An 18,980-nucleotide genomic window follows, 5' to 3' on the forward strand; every position below is an offset into this window, starting at 1 on the left:
AAACACAACCAATAGAGAAGGTAAATCTCCCCGTCGGGGCACAGACAATTAAAACCTGGAAGAGGTTCCAGTAGTTTCCCACTCTAAAGCTAAAACCAAAATTTTGGCTGTAGGTAGGCTTCAAATCTACCTTTACTTTTCATTGTGTAATGAAGCAGATCTCTAATCCTGTGTGGAATATCACTTCCTAATGAACTCCACAGGCAAATTTAGAAGGCTGTTAGAAACTTTTATTACTATCTCAGGTGATTACAGCTACCATACTTTGACAAAACGTAATATATTTTGAACTGTATTATATATTCTATGTAGTTGATTGCAATATTCTTACACGAAGAGCCCTTACATGCTGAGGACAGAACAGTAATGTTTTCTTTCAATGGGATTATAAAAATCATCATTGGAAATACTGAAAAAAAAAGTAAGCTTCTGTGCTAGCGAAAAGCTATTATGTCAACGCTACTTTTATTTTTATGATTCTTTTTGTAAGCTTTCCTGCTCTGTAGCGTTTGAGGCCAGTTCTCTAAGCCTGCTTTAAAAGTTCCAGGTCTCCAAAACAATGCCTTAAGTGCAAACACAGAATGGAAGTCACAGGTGAAAATGATCGCTGTTGAGAAAAAGCAGCTCTTAGAACCTACACAATTGTGCCTATTCTTGTTAGTGTTCCCATGAAAAAAATGACATATAATTTTCATGCTTTTGATAGCTCAAGTGGAAATCCACCGTGAACATTTGTAATGTTGATAATGAAGATATGAAAGTGAAACTTGTACCCGTTTTCTATTTGTAGCACCACAGAATATGTGACTGAGCACATGAATCTTCTCATTATGTTTACTTTTGTTAGGTATTTATAGTAATTCTTTTTAAATGCTGTGATCAGTCCTTGTCCTAGTCCAGCTGCTGCCATTTAAATCAGTAAAGGGGGGTTATAAAAGGTGTGAACAGCTGCAACAAATGTCTTAATGTGCCATCCATTGAAGAACGCTGAAGTGCAATCAATGATAAAATTTGAATAAAAATTAAAACAGGACAGGAACACAACTACATTAGACAAGACAGTATCAAAACATATAATACAAAGTTAAAAGTAGAGTTCTAGGTTTATTGAGAGTATTGGTGTTCTTCTTCCTTGTTATGGTGTTCTATCAAGTTTGGAATAACTTATTGGCATATTCATTTAAACAGATAATATATTGTTGATGGGCTTGCTGGTTGTAATTGATTAAACAGGGGGTTGGATGTGGAGTGATTAGACAGTCTGTGCTTTGCCTACCTAGAAGATAATGCGGTTTTGAGAGTTATGTGAATTGTGTGTATTGTTTTTCCGACTAGTATAAAAGTGCTGAATACCTAGCAGATGAGGCAGGAGACAAGCTGGATTGGCTGGGATGGGGAATAGATGATTTTTTTTTCTTTTTAAAATATATATTTTTTTATTCTTTATTACTACAGTTTATCTACACATATTTGTTAGATGTATCTATTATATTTTAGTGTATCTAGTTATATTCTAGTGAAAAAGGCATAAAACATTGGTTAAGCTTTTACTGTGGCCTTCGACCCCATTGGTGAGATTTTCCACCACTTCCTGAAAGATCTTCCTGTCCTGTGACAACCGCACCCCTCATTTATTGTTCTTTTGTCACAGGGACAAAAACTGGACAGAATTGGGCTTTTTTTTTGTTTAGATTCTGTAGCAGATTATTTATTGCTGCCTAGGCCCCCATTGGGGAGTTTTCTTTTACTTTTTTGGCCCAGATTTTCCTCACTTCCTGTCCCAGGATTGATGCTATTAATGGAACCTTTGGTTCCTCCTTTCTTCTCCTGTCGAGTATATAAACTAGGCAGTCATTGACACTGTCACTAAGTACAAACTCATTTTCCAGGAATATATGCTAAGTGCGCCCCATAGCAGTGCCCTGATGGAACAGAAAATGTGAGAAAATCTCCCTAGCTGGGACAACAGACATCAATGAAATTTTGATGGAGGGTCTGTCCCTGCTATGTCCAAACTGAACAAAAAAATTGCTAAGCACCTCTGAATTAATATACTGGGAGCATTTTCAGAAGTCACAAAGCAATATATATCCACTGCATTATAGTTTCTAATTTATACTTGAGCTAATAGACCTCGTTTTTTTTTCTCAACCCAGATTATTTTGTGTTCATCTATAATCCACATTCACAGTCTCTTTGATGTAAAATCAAGTTATTTTTCATTAGTCAAAGCATGTAGAAAATTGCTTTAGATTGTCTTTTGAGTGAAACGGCTCCCCTCCAATGAATTAAGTTCACTGGGAGGGCAACTGTGGCATTTATTGGGTTTACCACTAGGTTGTCCTCTGTCAAATTATATGGCATCACATCCACTGGGGCTATTATACAATGAGAATGAAGTGTTTTTAATTCATAGTGTTATATTCCAAAATGTCAGTTGGCATTAACTCAGTGAGTGGTGAAATCTCACCACCAAGAGATGAACTCTGCCTCCAAATGATGTTTTCCACTTCAGTGCCACTTGTAACGCAATTACTGGGTCATTAATATCATTGCATGCAATTAGTGCCAGTAGAGCAAGTGTGTGTGTGTGAGTGTGTGTGTGTGTCTCTTCTCTATACCATGACCCTTTGTTAGCCAGGGAATTCAGCCGATCAATTCAGATTAATCTTGGGAAAGCACGTTTAGACCTAAAAATATTTTAGTGATTTGCATAAAGTAATTGCACTGTGAGGAAGTCTATCATGGAAGAGCATGAGTTAAAATATGTATCCCACTGATCCCCATTCATTTTGATATATGTCACTTAGCTGGCATAAGCCTATTCACAATTTTTCAAACTCCTCACACCTTACTGTGCCTTCCAGTTGTTGTCCATTTCATTCACAGTCCTCTGCATTTTCCTCTTCTGCAAATTACTGTTAATTGCTCCTTTTATCGTTGGTCCCATCATTTTAACAGAAGCCCTCCAGTCTCACTCTAGAAAGGCCAAGAACATAAAAGTAAATATAAATTCTAATTTAGTGCAGCCGATATTGCTCAGAATGCCCCGCGGAGCTTGAAAGGTTCAAGTTAGACAGCAAATTAGTGTATAGTTGGGTAATAAAAATAATATCTCAGTACTAATTTAGTTGGGCTTGAAGGAATCCACTATAAAGTCTTGATTTTAAGCAATTAAAATTGTTATTTATTTATTTCTTTATTCTAATCAGGTTGCCTCTTGAACTGTGAGGTACTTTGCCTTCCACAATTTGCTTTTAAAGGGCTTTTAAATCAAAACTACAACCTGGGATACATAAAAGAACAATTAATGACATTTACAGATTAATATGTAAAGGTTTCAGCATCTTTATCAGAACTGAAAATCTGAGATAAAATGAGATGTCTTCATAAACAGAGTTTACTTTCTAATTAGTTATTTTTCTGTAGGACACTTTATATAGCTTCTTGTAAGTTCATATGGAGGAACCATGCATTCACAGTAGTCCTATCTAGAAAGGCTCATTGGGATTGATTTACTAAAGGCACTACAAGTGCACTGCGAGTAAACTTGAAAGTGCACTTGTAAGTGCAGTTGCTGTAGATTGATGTAGATCTGAGGGGAAGCTCTGAAATGAATGGAAGCTCTGCTGATTTTATCATCCAATCATGTGCAAGCTAAAATGCTGTTTTTAATTTTCCTTGCACGTCTTCCTCAGATCTACAGTGACTTTACTTCCAAGTGCACTTTCAGTGCAAAGTGGATTTGCCTTTAGTAAATAACCCCCACTGTGCCTAAAATGGTCGATTACATGGAATAGGCTCTACTAGTTTAAAGAAGAAATATAAATATAATAGTTATATATAGCTGAGCTGCTGTATTACCTTTTTATATAACCTGAATGCAAAATAGGCAATTTGTTTACATGCATCAGGGCTGTCAAGATCTATAGCATGAATTATATAGAACATTAGATTCCTGTGACTAATGGAGTGTTTATTGTCACTCCCCAATCTTACAGCTGAATATTGCATGTACCTAAATAAGGAAAACACCTCCCTCCTCTGCCATGAGTGCAGCATAAGAGACAATTTATTACTGCTAGGACTATTTGATCTTCTTGAGAAAATGCCTGCGTACTGGGCTCTGTCCTGGGAAGGTACTTGTGTCTTTGTCATTCTCTTTCTTTGCTATCGGCATGGATGGCAATGAACTGTGCTTTACAAAGACAGCTGTGGCCTGTGAAATCTGTGCTCATTAAATCAAGACACTCATGTTTAAAGTGTTCCTTGGTAGCTACTGAAAGACCAGTACATGAGAAATAATTATATTGGTGCTCGTGATTGCTTTCAGAAATGGTTAAAATACGGTGGGTCGGATAAAAATTCAGTTATATATTTTTTTCCCCTCCTTAAAAAAAAAATCTCTAAATATAGCTTAGATTACAGTTAATGGAAGGAGGTGTAAGGTAGCACTATAGAATATTTATAAGCTCCTACTATGCTTTTGTCTGAGTACAGAGTTTCCACTTGATGCAGGGAGATAAAACTTCACAATTTGACCCTGAAATATTGCAGTAAGCTTTTTTTATCTTTCCATTATCGGGAAAAGGAAGTTAAGAGCATCTGTGCTCATGAATACATTTAATGATTCATAATAGAATAGGAAAAGGGGTAAACATTCAACATGGTGACCTGTGTTCAGGAAACATCCTCAGTTACTAGAAGAGTTCCATTTAGTAGAGTGTTGTATATTCTTTGGATTCTGTAATTCACAAAGGCCCTCTGCAACAGTGTAAGCATGCACAGAAATTTAACAATGCAGGGTGTACTGCAGTTTTCAGGCCTGCGAGGCTGGATAGAATATTGGCTAAATGGAGAATCAAGGCTGTCCTACATTATAGCTGTCTCTGGACAGACTTCTGATAATGCATGCTGTCACTGTGGGTCATCATGGTCTACTCAAGCACAAAAACATGCATTGGGGATCTTGGGACATATAGTGGATAAGGTATCATGGGTGTCTCCTGTAACATCATTTGTATGCATGACCTGAAAAAACAAAGATGTTTTCCATGGTCAGTTTGGAAATGTCAGAGGTTAAAGGAGGTGAATCACAGGACTGGCTAAGGCCTAAGTTTTACCGTTTCTGAACAGGTTCTTGTCTTCTGCACATTGTTGCCGTAGTTGCAGGAGGATTACAGTAACACTTTCATAGATGGGGGGTCAATGGAAATGTCCAGATGCACAGACACAGTATACAGAGGCAATGAGTGTACTTGTACAAAGATGTCACCATCCTTACAGAGCCTAGGAAGGTCCTTCACTTATCCAAGAACACTGAAGTGTTGCTGCATATGCTTGTAGACTGTTTAGGAAAGTAACGTGCGCAAATATGCCGCCCGTTCTGCGTATTCATGTTATTGTGTAAGAGCCAGCCTAATATCTGTGGACATGCACATTTTTATTCCACATGCATGATTTGCAGTGCAATGTAATAATGAGTTTGTAGTATTATACTTATTTTTGCCTGATTAAACAGAATGTCTGTGTGCTTTAGTTTTAAGTGTCATTTCTACCCAGAAAAGTTAACAAACCTCAATGTGTTCAGAGTCTTTAGATTATGACTTGCAGTTTAACTAAGCGGATGGCTTTTTTTTTTTTTTCATTCCGTCTGAAACTAATGTAAAATAAATCTTTTTCTTCCTCATTAGTAGTACTGTGCACCACACGGGCTGCTAAACCTGAAGTTTGATTTCACTGTATGAACTGGAATGAGAATGTAAAATGCCGTACTGAACCAGCAACAATTTCATAGTTTCCTAGTGAAAATGTGGAATTGGGATTCATCTTATTTAAACAGTGATGTTTTCACAGCTCTGATAGAAGCCTCGTTTAATTATCATATACTAGAATAAAAGGAGCTAATACGCATATGTTAAAACTTGCCAAGCAAATGTAAAAAAAAAAAAATCCCACCATTGAATATAACTATTAATTTGGGGAAAAAGCAAAGCTTGTGCTACACTTTTTATGTAGTAACCTAGAATCTTATTTTAAAGGAAAGCTTTGAGGACAGAAATTTAGACACTTCTGTTGCTGTCATTACGTTGGTGCAGTCTTCTGGCGTCATCCTGTTTTTGACCTCACTGCCTAGTGAGCTGTTCACATGCAAAAAAACATACAGCTAGCGGAGTCTTAAAGTGTTCCTAAACCCACAACAGTAAAATCAGTCTGTATATGCAATATATATTATACTCACTGTGGAACCTAAGGGGTTAATCCTCCGCATTGTGTAAAAAGGTTGTTTGATCCTATCTTTTCTGATATTCCCCTTCTTTTACTGTCCCCAATCCATCTGCTGATAAAACAGCCCTAGGAGGCACTCTGCACATGCTCAGTTTGGTGTGCGCCCTCTTTTAATTTTTTTTTCTTAGTTTGGTGTGTATTACTAGAGCTTTTTTTTACTTTTTTTTTTCTGGGGAGGGTGATGTGATCAGCACAGGGCCAATCAGAACTGCCCAGACAGAGGGTTGGGGGTAATGCAGCCTCATAGGACAGTCAGAGGAGAATGAAAACTCCTCCTGCAAGCTTTATTTGACCAGATGCTGATGAAAAAAGTATTTAGCAGGTTATATTTACTAAAATAACTGCATTTCTGTGTACTGTGGGAGACCAGATATAGTGAATGCAGGATCCTGGGTTTAGTAACACTTTAAGTTTGGACAAATGTTCTCCATGTCCCAGATTAATGACTCAGTAGGTAATGGAAACAGAATCAGAATGATGAGGTTAAGGAAGGTACTTGGCCAGTACAAAGAGTGAAGTGCGTCAGAGAACAGTGGTAATATAATAGGCAGGTGTGAGCTGCATACTAAAGGCTTTTTAACTTAATGCAGAGCATACATTAAAGAATATGTTAGCCCAACATTTCATATTCCTGATATGTGCCTGCTGAGGCATTTACTTGGGTACATGGAGAGCCGTCCCTACCAGGAGAACATAGTGATTACTGCTAGAGGCTTTAGCCACTGACAATAATTACATGCTAAAAATCTGACATGCTGGTTGTGCCCAAGTAGATTGATGGATCAAATTGGGTATAATCAGCCTAACCATAGATAGATAGATCAAATCTCGGCTGGTACAGCAAGGACCGGCTCAGATTTGATCCATCTATGGCCTGCCTAACTCAGCAGCCTTTTCCTGATCTTTTACTGTCTACTTTGAACTTTGATATGCTTTAAGTGGCCAACGGCTAGAACATTTTTTTGCCAATAAACAACACACATCAAGTATAAGTTTTCCCTATCAACATTCATGACTCTTTTCACCTTGGAGTCTTGCTTCTCCCATTACATAACTGATGTTCTGAGTTCATTCTGTGTGGTATAAATTAAGCTCAACTGGTAAAGTAGGACTTCCTAAAGCAATATTAAAGTCTTGTTTTATATTTAAAAAATAATAACAAACATTTTATACTTACCCGCTTTGTGCAATGGTTTTGCACAGAGAATCTGGAATCCTCCTCTTCTCAGGTCCCCTGCCGGTGCTCCTTGCCCCTCCCTCCTGCTGGGTGCCCCTGCAGCAAGCAGCTTGTTATGGGGGCACCAGAGCTGAGCACTGCTCTGTGTCCAATCACACGGAGCCACGACTCTGCCCCACCTCTCCATCTCCTGATTGTCTCACTGGCTTGACTGTCAGGAGTGTGAGTCCTCAGAGAGACAAGGCTCTCCTTGACATCGCTGGATTGAAAGGGTGCTCAGGCAAGTATTAGGTGGGGCTGGGGGGGGGGGGGGCGGCTGCTGCTGCACACAGAAGGTTTTTTACCTTCATGCATATAATGCATGAAGGTAAAATAATCTTGTGCCTTTGCAACCACTTTAATAATTGCTACAAAATGTATGCAGACCTGGCAACAAAGGCGCAGAGATCCTAGCACAGAAGCCACAGGAGATATAAAACTATTAGGTGGTTTTAATGTTTCAGCATTTACCGAAATCTGTCGAGAGCTTTGACTGCATAGACCATTTTCTATGCCTCTCTTCCTCTACTACCAAGTAGGGAGTAAAAGTTTCCTGGTGATATATGTAGAAATAAAAATTACAAGTACAGCAGGCTGTACTCGATGGGCTGTTTTGGTCACTAATTAAAAGGCAAAAAAAAGAATAAACAGACCCAAAATTCAGTGATGTGTATTGCAAAGTCAGACAGACTTGCATGGACTTGCCACCGAAGGATTTTCTTTGATAAAAGAGCTGTGAGCTTCATAATCCCGTGAAGCGGACATTAGATCAAGTACAGCTTGCAATAAGGATTTCTTCTTATTAATGCTTGATTCCAAAGGCTTTTAGTATTTTTTTTTTCAATTTTTCTGAGCACAGTAGATTTTTTTTTTTTTTTACAGAGTCTAGAGATGTTTATTACACTTGCTTTCTTCCCTTGCAAAGCCCAAACGGATATGACTGGGGGAATGAATATTCGTTTAACTAGGCTTTAAAACTCCCAGGTAATTCATCTCATACTATGATTAAATTACCGTAAAGCGTAAGGGAAGACTATATTCTAGGTAGATGGTAATTAGAAAACAGATTCTCCATTTGAAGCCATCTACAATGCACCGGCCAAGCACAGGAGCGAAGGATAGCTTTTATTTATCTTTTTTTTTTTTATCTTGCAGCCTACAGTGGAAGTATGTGTAGATGCAGAAAACCAGCCAGCTCACTCTTCTATCTGATTAGCTCAATGTTACTGTCTTGATAGGCCAAAATCAGCCAAGATCTATGCAGCAGCTTAGTCTCCTGGGAGGCAGCATAATAACGATCAAATGAAGACATATTAAAATGTAATATTACTTCCCTTCCATGGGGACCTTATAAAAAGCCATAGCCAGAAACAGATTGTGCCTGCTGCTTCTATTTTAGCGGACGATTCAGTAGCTTTTCCTTTTGACTTAGCATTTCAGACTCTAAGCAAAATGGGCAGACATACAAATAAGTGGGCAGGCAATCCATGTCATATAATAATTACTTACCAAACAATTTAATGATCTAAGTAAGCATTAAAGTTACATTACATACATTTAACTATATTTTGTATCTTCTTCATGATTTAACTGTTAAATATGATTTTTAATTTTCAGTGATTTTATTTATTAAGTTTATAACTAATACATAGTAGCATGGTAACATACAGATTTGTGATTAAAGCCTTCCAATAATAGCAGATAAATAGGGCTGTTTAGCTTCATGTAGGTGTTTGTGTTCTTTCAATCAAGGCCGAACCGTTAATAGGTAGGCTGAATGTACCAAGTTAAATCGATCAACTTGACTTAAATCAGTTGCAATCCACTTGGAATTATCTGATCTTTTTGTGGAATTAACAGCTGAACATCTACAAAATATATCTTATAAAATGCATTTTGGCCCTGTATGTAACAGAAATAAGGTGGGGCCATATCTCTCATGCCTCCTAGTTTTTATTGGGTTTAGAAACCCAGAAATGGATGATTCCTAATAAAAATAATTTAGTCTGATTAGAGAAGTGGGTGGTGGCTACGGCTTAATCAAGGCTTCCAGTTACTTTACGAAAGAGAAAAAGTCTGAATACTGTCCCCTGAACATGAAACACCTCCATCCCTAAATGACATAGAAAAGCAGCAACGGTCGCCCATGGGACTTTAAATGAAGTGTTAATGCTGATCAGGGAGTAAACAAATATGAGTAAAAAACTTACAATGTTTATTTAAATGGTAATGCTCGTACCTCTTTTGCATGTCCAGTTTGGTCTCTGCCCCCACCTTGTCTCAGCAGTCGACAGCAGAGACAAGGACAGAACTCTCCCTACAGATCCTGCACCCCCTTGTCTTCGTCTCCCCTGATCTCAGTATTGCTGACTCCAGCGATCCTTTGGTCCTTCTCCAGACCCTGAAATCCCTGCTTCACAACTCTGCCCCCAGCTTCTTCCTGGTAGCAACACAAGGGGAACACCTAGGCTTACAGATACAACCAGCCCTCTGATGGCAACCATAATGGTGATGTGGCCCACAATGCAATCGAGTTTGACACCCCTGCTTTACGGCATTACAGAATGTCATAAACTACTGCAGTGATTAAAGAGCAAATCCAGACAACATGTAAACCCAATCAGGGGCCCTCTTTTGATATCCAGCAAACACTGCAACAAAACAATTACCCATTTACCCTAGAGTTTGAGGTGGCTGGAAGGACACAGTTATAGTGTGTTCTGCAACTCAGCTTTTGTATCAAGGATTCTCAGATCACTGATAAAAAGGGACTGGGTAGGACTGGTGCACTACAGCTATATCTAGATGAAAAAGACTACTGAACAGTGGCGCTGTACTGTGTCAGTAATTCAAATCAGTAATCCTGAGCTGTACATGAAAATAGTCTCCCCTTTTATTCAGTATTAATGTCATCAAGTGGTTTTTAAAAGGTTATCTTAATGAGAACATTAGACGTTACCTTTTATTAGAAAGTACTGGGATTAAGATGTGACATCTGATATTACTTGTGTTAATATTCACACTATGCTTTATAAATTAAAAATTCAGGGGCACTTTTTTTTTTCCAAGGACAACAAAGGCCTAGAGCAAATGATAAAATAATTGGAGCAAATGCTCTTAAAGTAGGAACAGCTTTCAGCCCGAGGCCATATAAATTGCACATTCCATTTTCAGCATTTTGCCTGTACTCTAAGGTTTTTTTGGCTATACCATTTGTAAAAACAAAGCATTTGCAATATTAATTCCCTTTTAAATGGCAGGAAATGAATGTTGTGATTTTATTATGGAGCCAAAAAGCCATCCATTGTAACTGGAGTATAAATCGGGCAAAGCTCGCTTTTAAAATGTACCATTATTAAAGCTTATTATTTTTGAGTGAAGCAAAAAAAAAGTGCAGCAAAATATCTGTTATTGGATTATTAATATGGCTGCTTTCAAGAGCCATTTCACTGTGATGTGTATCCTCACAGTATGTATGAGGGAAGCTGCTGCAACACAAATGACTGGTTCATTTGTACTTTAAATGCTCTTTGTGATAAATGTTTAAGCCTTTAACAAACATTGGAATACAAAACATCTATTAACTATGCAGCAGATGATCATTTTAAACAAATTTTTTAAGGGTTTAACAACTTAATATACTGTTAAATCATTGTATACACCTACATATTCCACATGCATTTTTTTTTTTTTACATTTCAAATTACTTTGAGTATAGCCACTCATTCCAATACAGTGCATTTAGGGGCTAATTTACTATCTTTAGCCAACTTCCAATGCAAATACCAAATGATAGGAGGTGAGTATTGCAGAAAAAGCTGATTATTCTTTATTTTAACACAATAAAGGCAATTTAGCTTCATTAAAAAAAGGAGGATATGGACTTTAAAGGCGAAGTTCACCTTTCACATTTTTTTAAAATAAATAAATGCTGGTAAAGATGTGTGCATTTGTTGTTTTTTAATCTGCAGCCTGTATGGCATTGCACTCACAATCAGCAGATCATGGGTCCAGTGCCTGGATCCTGCATCCTCTCTCTACACTGTCTCTGATATGGGCAGACAGTTACTGAATGGCAGAAAAAATTTATGGACTATGAGATCACTTACCAGCACCCTCATAGTTAATTGAGAGCTACAAGCCGTCGGCCACATAGGCCGATGCTATTTGTCATTTATTCATTCATGGAACCCTGAATGAATGGTGTGGCTATGTGGGTGGAGCCCCGCACGGTGGCGCTGCTTTAAAATACTGACAGCGGCTGCGGGGAGAAGATCCCCTGCCTGCTGTCACAGGAAGGGAGGGGGAAGCAGGAGCTGGAACATGTTAGATGTTCTATCCTAAATATGAGTGGAACATGTAACATGTTCCAAAGATGAACTTATCCTTTAAATCTAATTGAATATTTTGAGGTGAATACAGTTTCCTCTCCCACTTCAAAGATTTCTATTCTCCCCTAATTGGCAAGTAAAATTATGTCCGTGTGAAAGGCCCACACTTCTGCACAGGTGTGAAAATGTCCATAGAGAGGCACGAGTTAGTAGGGTACAGCCTTGGTTTGAGAAAGCTGCAGGGGCCAAAGCGGGTTGAAAGAAGAGAATGTTTCAATACTAGCCAGCCTTTTCCAGGCAGGTTTAAATCTTACCCCTAGCCTGGTCTTGATGTAGGCCAAATCAGACGTTTCACATTTGTCTTTTGAATGTAGACAGATTATAATGATAAAAATGACACAAACAGAAAAGCAACCTTTGAGCATTGTGTCATATCTAAACATTCAGTTAGTCTGCTTTATCGGGATAATTATAACATAAAGTGAAAATGTCTCGATTTTAAAGATGGTTGCCTGCCAACTGTTCTCCCTAGTTGTTTCTATGGTGATATTTTGCTATTGCTTTTAGAGGGTTTGCTTTAAATGTCATTGTCATCTGCTTAGAATACAAAATGGCCACAGAGAATACCCCTTCAATATCAGAAAGGCCTTCTAGTCATTTCATGTGTTTGCTTAATAAAAAAGCCTTTATTGTGCTTTGAATAGGATGCAACAGAATTCATCCAAATTGCTGGTGTTCTGTGTTTCCCTATAGAGGTTGTTACAAGTAGTCAGTTTTAATTAAGGATGTAATGTGGTTTTGGCCTTTCGCTTTGCTACCAGATAACGCTTCATTTTGAAGATGAGCCTTGCTGAGCCCAAAGCTAATTTAGGAACCTCAAGGAGCTTATGCAGAAAGAGTGTGACATGCAAAAATTACGTGACACAACTGCCATCATCAAACAGTGTTAAAAGATAAACTAACTGTTTTTATGATAAAATGTACTATAATCTTAATAATAATTAGAGTAATGAAATCATTTTATGTGAACTGTGGTTTTCTAGCTCCTTAGCAAAGCATGTCTCCCAATAAAGAATTGTAGCTTTGAGACAGATTTATGTTGGCATTCTATTATGTGAAGATTCTAGTCTGAATTAGATCCTGACGCTTCTATTATCAGCCTACTCTATGCTCCATTTTGTTTGGGACTGTTCCAGATTAACCCTTCCATGGCGCATGTTTTTTAACCATGAATTTATAATATATCCACTTACAGACCGGACCATTTTGCTGGTCAAAGACCAGACCACTTTTTGCAATTCGGCACTGCGTCGCTTTAACTGACAATTGCGCGGTCATGCGACATGGCTCCCAAACAAAATTGACATCCTTTTTTTTCCCCACAAATAGAGCTTTCTTTTGGTTGTATTTGATCACCCCTGCGGTTTTTATTTTTTGCGCTATAAACAAAAAAAAACACATAATTTTTTGCTTTTTGTTATAATAAATATCCCCCAAAAATATATAAAAAAAACTTTTTTTTCCCCCAGTTTAGGCCGATACGTATTCTTCTACATATTTTTGATTAAAAAAATCGCAATAAGTGATTATTGATTGGTTTTGCGCAAAAGTTATAGCGTTTACAAAATAGGGATAGTTTTATGGTATTTTTATTAATAATTAATTTTTTTACTAGTAATGGCGGCGATCAGCGATTTTTATTGTGACTGCGACATTATGGCGGACACATCGGACATTTTTGACACATTTTTGGGACCATTGTCATTTATACAGCAATCTGCTATATAAATGCAGTGATTCCTGTGTAAATGACACTGGCAGTGAAGGGGTTAACCAGTGGGTGGCAGTGTAGGGGTTAAGTGTTCCTAGGGGTGTGTTACTAACTGTGGGGGGCTGGGCTTTTATTTAGTGAACACTGATCTCTGCTCCAATCACATGGAGCAGAGATCAGCGTCACTAGTTGCTAGGCAGAATGGGGAAATGCTGTTTACAACGGCATTTCTCCATTCAGCCGCCCTGTGAGATGATCGTGGGTATGCCCGTGGTGATCGAGTCCGCGGGACCCACGACCGGACTCACGGGGGTCCCGACCACCACGAAGGCACCTGTACGCCAATATGCCTGCCCGTGCCATTCTGCTAAAGTACATCGGCGTGCGCTGGTCGGGAACCAGATATATGTCCAGTAAGGCTGGGTCCACACAGCGGCTCACAGCAGGGGTCCGGTGCATCCCTGTTCAGTGTTTCAGGTCCGAATTCGGTCTTAATTTTTGGCTGAATTTGGACCAGAAACTGACCAGAACACGCACAGGATTCCTGTGCAATTCACTCCACAGCCGTCCTGGAGCTATGTGAACCAGCTCCATTGAGAGCCGGTCACAGACTTCTGACATGCGAATTGGATGCGTGTTTCCCACATCCAATTCAAAATAGTGTGAACCCAGCCTTAAACAGTGCAGGTAGTCATGGGTAATGTGGTAAGTACAGTAACCTGCATGGAACAATCAGCTTTTAGCTCATATTGTCTATGGGTTACCACACTGTACAGTTGCTCTTTGCCTTATTAAATAAAGCTGGACTCAGATAGAAAGATGTCTCGCTGACACTTAAGGGCAGTGAGACATCTGCTGTAAAACCGTTGTGAGTGATAACGTGTTCTTCTGACAGTCGGAAACACTCTTTATCACCCTCTAGGGAAGCTTCACATGGCCTGAACCTCTGCCAGTCATCACTGTTGAATTGGACCTTGTATAGCCCAGCAGTGTTAAAAATTATACATTATTGTCACCTTGATAGCAGATTCAAGAATTTGTTCAGTTGTGAATATATTTGTGGCTGTCTAAGGATAGGCTTTCTACAGTTTCATTATAATAAAGTAAAAAAAGAAGAACAAAAAGAAAACTGATTGAGCTAAGCACGAGTTTAGCTTCTACTTTCTCTACACTTATTTCTCCTCTATCTTACTTGCCTGTACATTGGCAAATAGGTCGTAAAAAAAAAACTTTTATCACAGACACATTTGATTTATGTCTAGGGCTGCTGCTTGCTATTGATTTTTGTTTCCACTAAAAAAAAGAAAAGAAAAAACTATGTCTCCATTATTTTGTGAGCCTTGTGTTCTAGTGTCATGCTGTCAGATGTACTCATAGATTAGATTACTATTGTTTTTTTTTTTTTTTGCTTAAAGAAGGGTTTGGAATAAAAATAGGTTTGATGACATAAAATACCAGTGTGCAGTTTATAGAAAGCTGAAGAATCCTATAGGTAGATCTAGTTTCTTTTATTACATGTATATTTAAAAGATCAACATAAAGTCAATATATTATATTATCAATGTATATTATTATTTAACAAATCTTATATTTATGTATATTTTGTAAATTACATATGTACACGGGAGCTACTGCATTTGTTTATTAAATGCATGTGTTCTACTTTGTGCTCCACAGCTCTATACTGGGACTGTGCATTACTACTCCCTCACATTGAGAGCCCATGGCTTTGCCAACCCAACTGAATGGCACTTGTGCTGCCGATAATTTTTCTCAACAGGGAGCAGGGAGGCATAGTGACTGCACTGAATAATATTGTGCCTCAAATACTGGTTTATCCTCAGATCTTTATTGTATGCAATAATTAAAATGAAGAACTAGTATGCAAAAACGTGAAGGGGAAATCAATAATTACTGCAGTAATTCAAACTATGTGATAATGTATAATCCCCCATTTAACATTTAACAAAGACAATGCAGAATACATTTAGGGAAGTGAAATAGAGATTTATGGGTATTGTGAGATGCAGCAAGCTGCTTACAATAGATGGATGGGTGGTACAATGGTGTTGAACTCATACAATGGTGTAACACAAGTATCTAGGACAATTAGTGGATGCAGATTAAGCTTTTTCCTTTAGTACCAGGGTATTGTGAGTGACAAAATACAAGTCAGAGCTCTATTCATGAACAGTCCTTAAATAGACAATACAATGATCTGTGCTAAGAAAGATCTATAACTCAGGGTAACTCTCTAATATGGAAGAAAAACTACATTTCTATTTCAGTATCTGTGCACACAGGGAGACCTTGCCTTGCTGTGTTTGGGGCTTCCTAAATGATGTATTCTGAATGATGATCATGCACATGATAATGTGCATGACTTTATAACTCCAACATTTTTCTTCAAATATTGATAGAGTGAAAATGGTTGGAAACTCCATAAAGTCTTTATTGGTGCCTGTGTTTCCCCACTAGAAAGATTTCCTCTCACTTCCTATGTCCAGGATAGGAGGTGAGCTGAAGCTTCTCCAAATGAAGGCAAAGACAGCAATAAAATAATTGTATTTGTAGGGTAAATTAGAAACCTCTCGCTGTGGTCAAAGACCTAGTCATTGACCATTTATGGTCCATATCATATCATGGGAACCTTGCTCTGGCCCAACAATTATTGGCAAAGTGCATACCTTAAAAATGTAAATGTTAGCCACCATCTTTGATTTCTGAAAGTCCTTACAAGAACAATGAATCCTTGTACTGACTCATGAACCTGCTGCACAGTGTTAATGAAATATTGTGAGACTTGAGTTGACAAGAAGAAGGTTACTATTGTTAATGGTAACAATTAACTGATACACTATACCATTCCTGTAATTTCCTGAACTTATTTATACAATGAAATAAATGGCTTAAACATGGGAAAATTATTCTAAATCAGCAAACCTCAGGAGGCACCATCAAAGCCGTAGATTAGAATTTACAGTGTTTATAGAACTGGACTCAAATGCGGTCATAAGTCACCAGTGGTGACTAGTTAGTGTGCTGTTAAAAATGTATTTCTATATTGGTTTTAAATATTGATTTTTTTTTTATCTTATTCAACAGCTACATCCAATGGCTCAAGAGAGGGTTTGGATAACCAGGAAGGGGGAGTGTGTGTTACTAAAGCCATGAAGATCCTTATGAAAGTCGCTCAAGGTAAGGACTAACGTAAAACTTTGCTTGATCTCCCAAGCATATCAGTATTACCAGTTTTGAGCAGAAACATGCAGATAGTAAGTGCAATACAGTTTTGCTTATTTAGTAAACTTCCCCATGACAGGGTTATTGCTCTACCTATAAAAATGGTCTATGGAAGCAGTTACGCAGCCATTGTGCACATGGGTACTTGTTACCTACATAATTTGACTTTCTGTAATGTTGGACAATCAACAGCCATTGATCAGAAACAAGAAAAATAAACAGCTGCCTATATAGTTGGCCAGTGCCTGGGCACTCCAATCTCCATCATGTTTAGTAAAGTGGACTTTGGTTTCAAAGTTGATTTTTCATAATGGCAAAGCACCAGTTTAATTCAATTGAGTCAAGTTACTTTTTGCAAGGAGTAATGTATCCTCTATAGAAAAAATTAGTGCTTCTCCTTTGATATATAACTTTTCCTCTGTAAAGAGTGTATGGCATCTGATTCAAAGCTTTTAACATTCCACACAAATTGTACATTTGCTAATCCTTTTGGATTTTGTTAAGCTATAAAGTTTACCAAAATATAATGTGCCTAATTTTTACCTTAAAATTATTGTAAAGTCTTTTTTTTTTTCTTCTAAAAATAATAAACATGTTATACTTACCTGCCATGTGCAGTGGATTTGCACAGAGCAGCCCAGATCCTCCTCTTCTCAGATCCCATTCTTCGGCTCTCCTGGCTCCTCACTCCTGTCGAGTGCCCCCACATCAAGCAGCTTGCTATGGGGGTAGCCGAGCTGCAGCTCTGTGTATTCATTCAGACACAGAGCTGCGACCCGCCCTTCCCCCTTTCTCTCCTCATTGGTTGACTGACTTTGATTTACAGTAAGGGGAGCCAATGGCACCATGCTGCTGTTTCAGCTAATGAGGAGGGGAGTCCCGGGCAGCCGAGACAATCCTACAACATCGCTGGATAGAGATGAGGCTCAGGTAAGTGTTAAGGGGGCTGCTGCACACAGAAGGTTTTTTTATCTTAATGCATATTATGCATTAAGATAAAAAAACCTTCTGCCTTTACAACCACTTTAAGTTTACTTGCAAATTTATATTGCACATTGTGTGCCTTGTAGTTCTTCCTGGATTGATCTAAGCAGAATCAATTGTCTATAGAATCAATATTTGTCAAAGAATCACTCACAACCACTTTGTGAATGCACATTATTTATTATACAAGGCAAGCTATTCAAGATTCCTTGAGCCCACATGTATAGATTACTTAGTGTGTGTCAGGAATGAATAATATTTCTAATTAGAACTTGGTTTAGTAGTCAATCAACTCACTCTGCTAAATTGAAATGTCATTTGCAGAGCTTTGCTTGCCAACTGTGAGAATCCCTATAGTTTCTGCAGATGGTTTTACAGGCTAAGTGTCTAAAATAGCTTGCATTCTGTGCTTCCTTAAAGAAAAAGAAAATTACTCCCAACTAAACACGTACACAATGGATTTCCTTTTTTCACCTTCTAGTCCTCTAGTGTTATTTCATACAATATCTTTAGACAGCATATCATATGTTGTTTCTTCCTCAATGTAATGATGATTTTGTTATATTCTTATATAGATCCGAACTCTCCGGGTACTAGTCAAGATGCAAACCCAACAAGACGCCCAAATCAAGAGTCTGGTACCAATGGAAAGAGCTCTACCACTAGTCCATTTGTCAATGGTCCTGAAGGTATACATGTTTTTTTATATTATAAATATTTTATAAATGTGTTTTTCCCGACAGAGATTTCATGCAGTCTCAAATCAGCAGGTCTGCTCTCAAGTCTCTTAAAATATCCATTACATTGCACTAGCCTGTACAAATCAAGATAGGTATTTTATTATGTACTGTATTGGTTTCCTATGAAGGTGTGGTAAAGCATTAAATCGCATACCTCCTCTTTCATTTCCGCCATGGAATAGGCATATTTATAGCAGCCTGGCATTTATAGGTCAGCCTCTAAGGAGTATTTTTGTGTTAGGCCCCTTTCACACTAGAGATGAGGTCCGGCTGTCTGTTTTTCAGACAGACCCTATCGGATCCCCAATTTTCCTTTATGGGCAGTCGCATGTAAATGGACTGGCTGTCTGTTTACACCCAGCTACCTCTAGGACAAATCTGGCAAAAAAAAAAGGAAGGAAGAGGAT

General features: G+C 38.1%; 1 protein-coding gene across 1 annotated transcript in view; it reads left to right on the forward strand.

Annotated features, from left to right (window-relative positions):
- EFNB2 (ephrin B2) overlaps positions 1-18,980 on the forward strand; it is a 58,017-nt gene that overhangs the window by 33,860 nt on the left and 5,177 nt on the right. The window contains exons 3-4 of the mRNA XM_077482913.1: positions 16,712-16,804; positions 18,409-18,522. Of these exons, the coding sequence (XP_077339039.1) occupies positions 16,712-16,804; positions 18,409-18,522 (207 nt within the window). The remainder of the gene's footprint in view (positions 1-16,711; positions 16,805-18,408; positions 18,523-18,980) is intronic.

This window comes from Lithobates pipiens, unplaced genomic scaffold (assembly GCF_037356315.1).
Source record: "Lithobates pipiens isolate NorthernLeopardFrog02 unplaced genomic scaffold, aLitPip1_a1.2 Scaffold_16, whole genome shotgun sequence".
Lineage (NCBI taxonomy): Eukaryota > Metazoa > Chordata > Amphibia > Anura > Ranidae > Lithobates > Lithobates pipiens.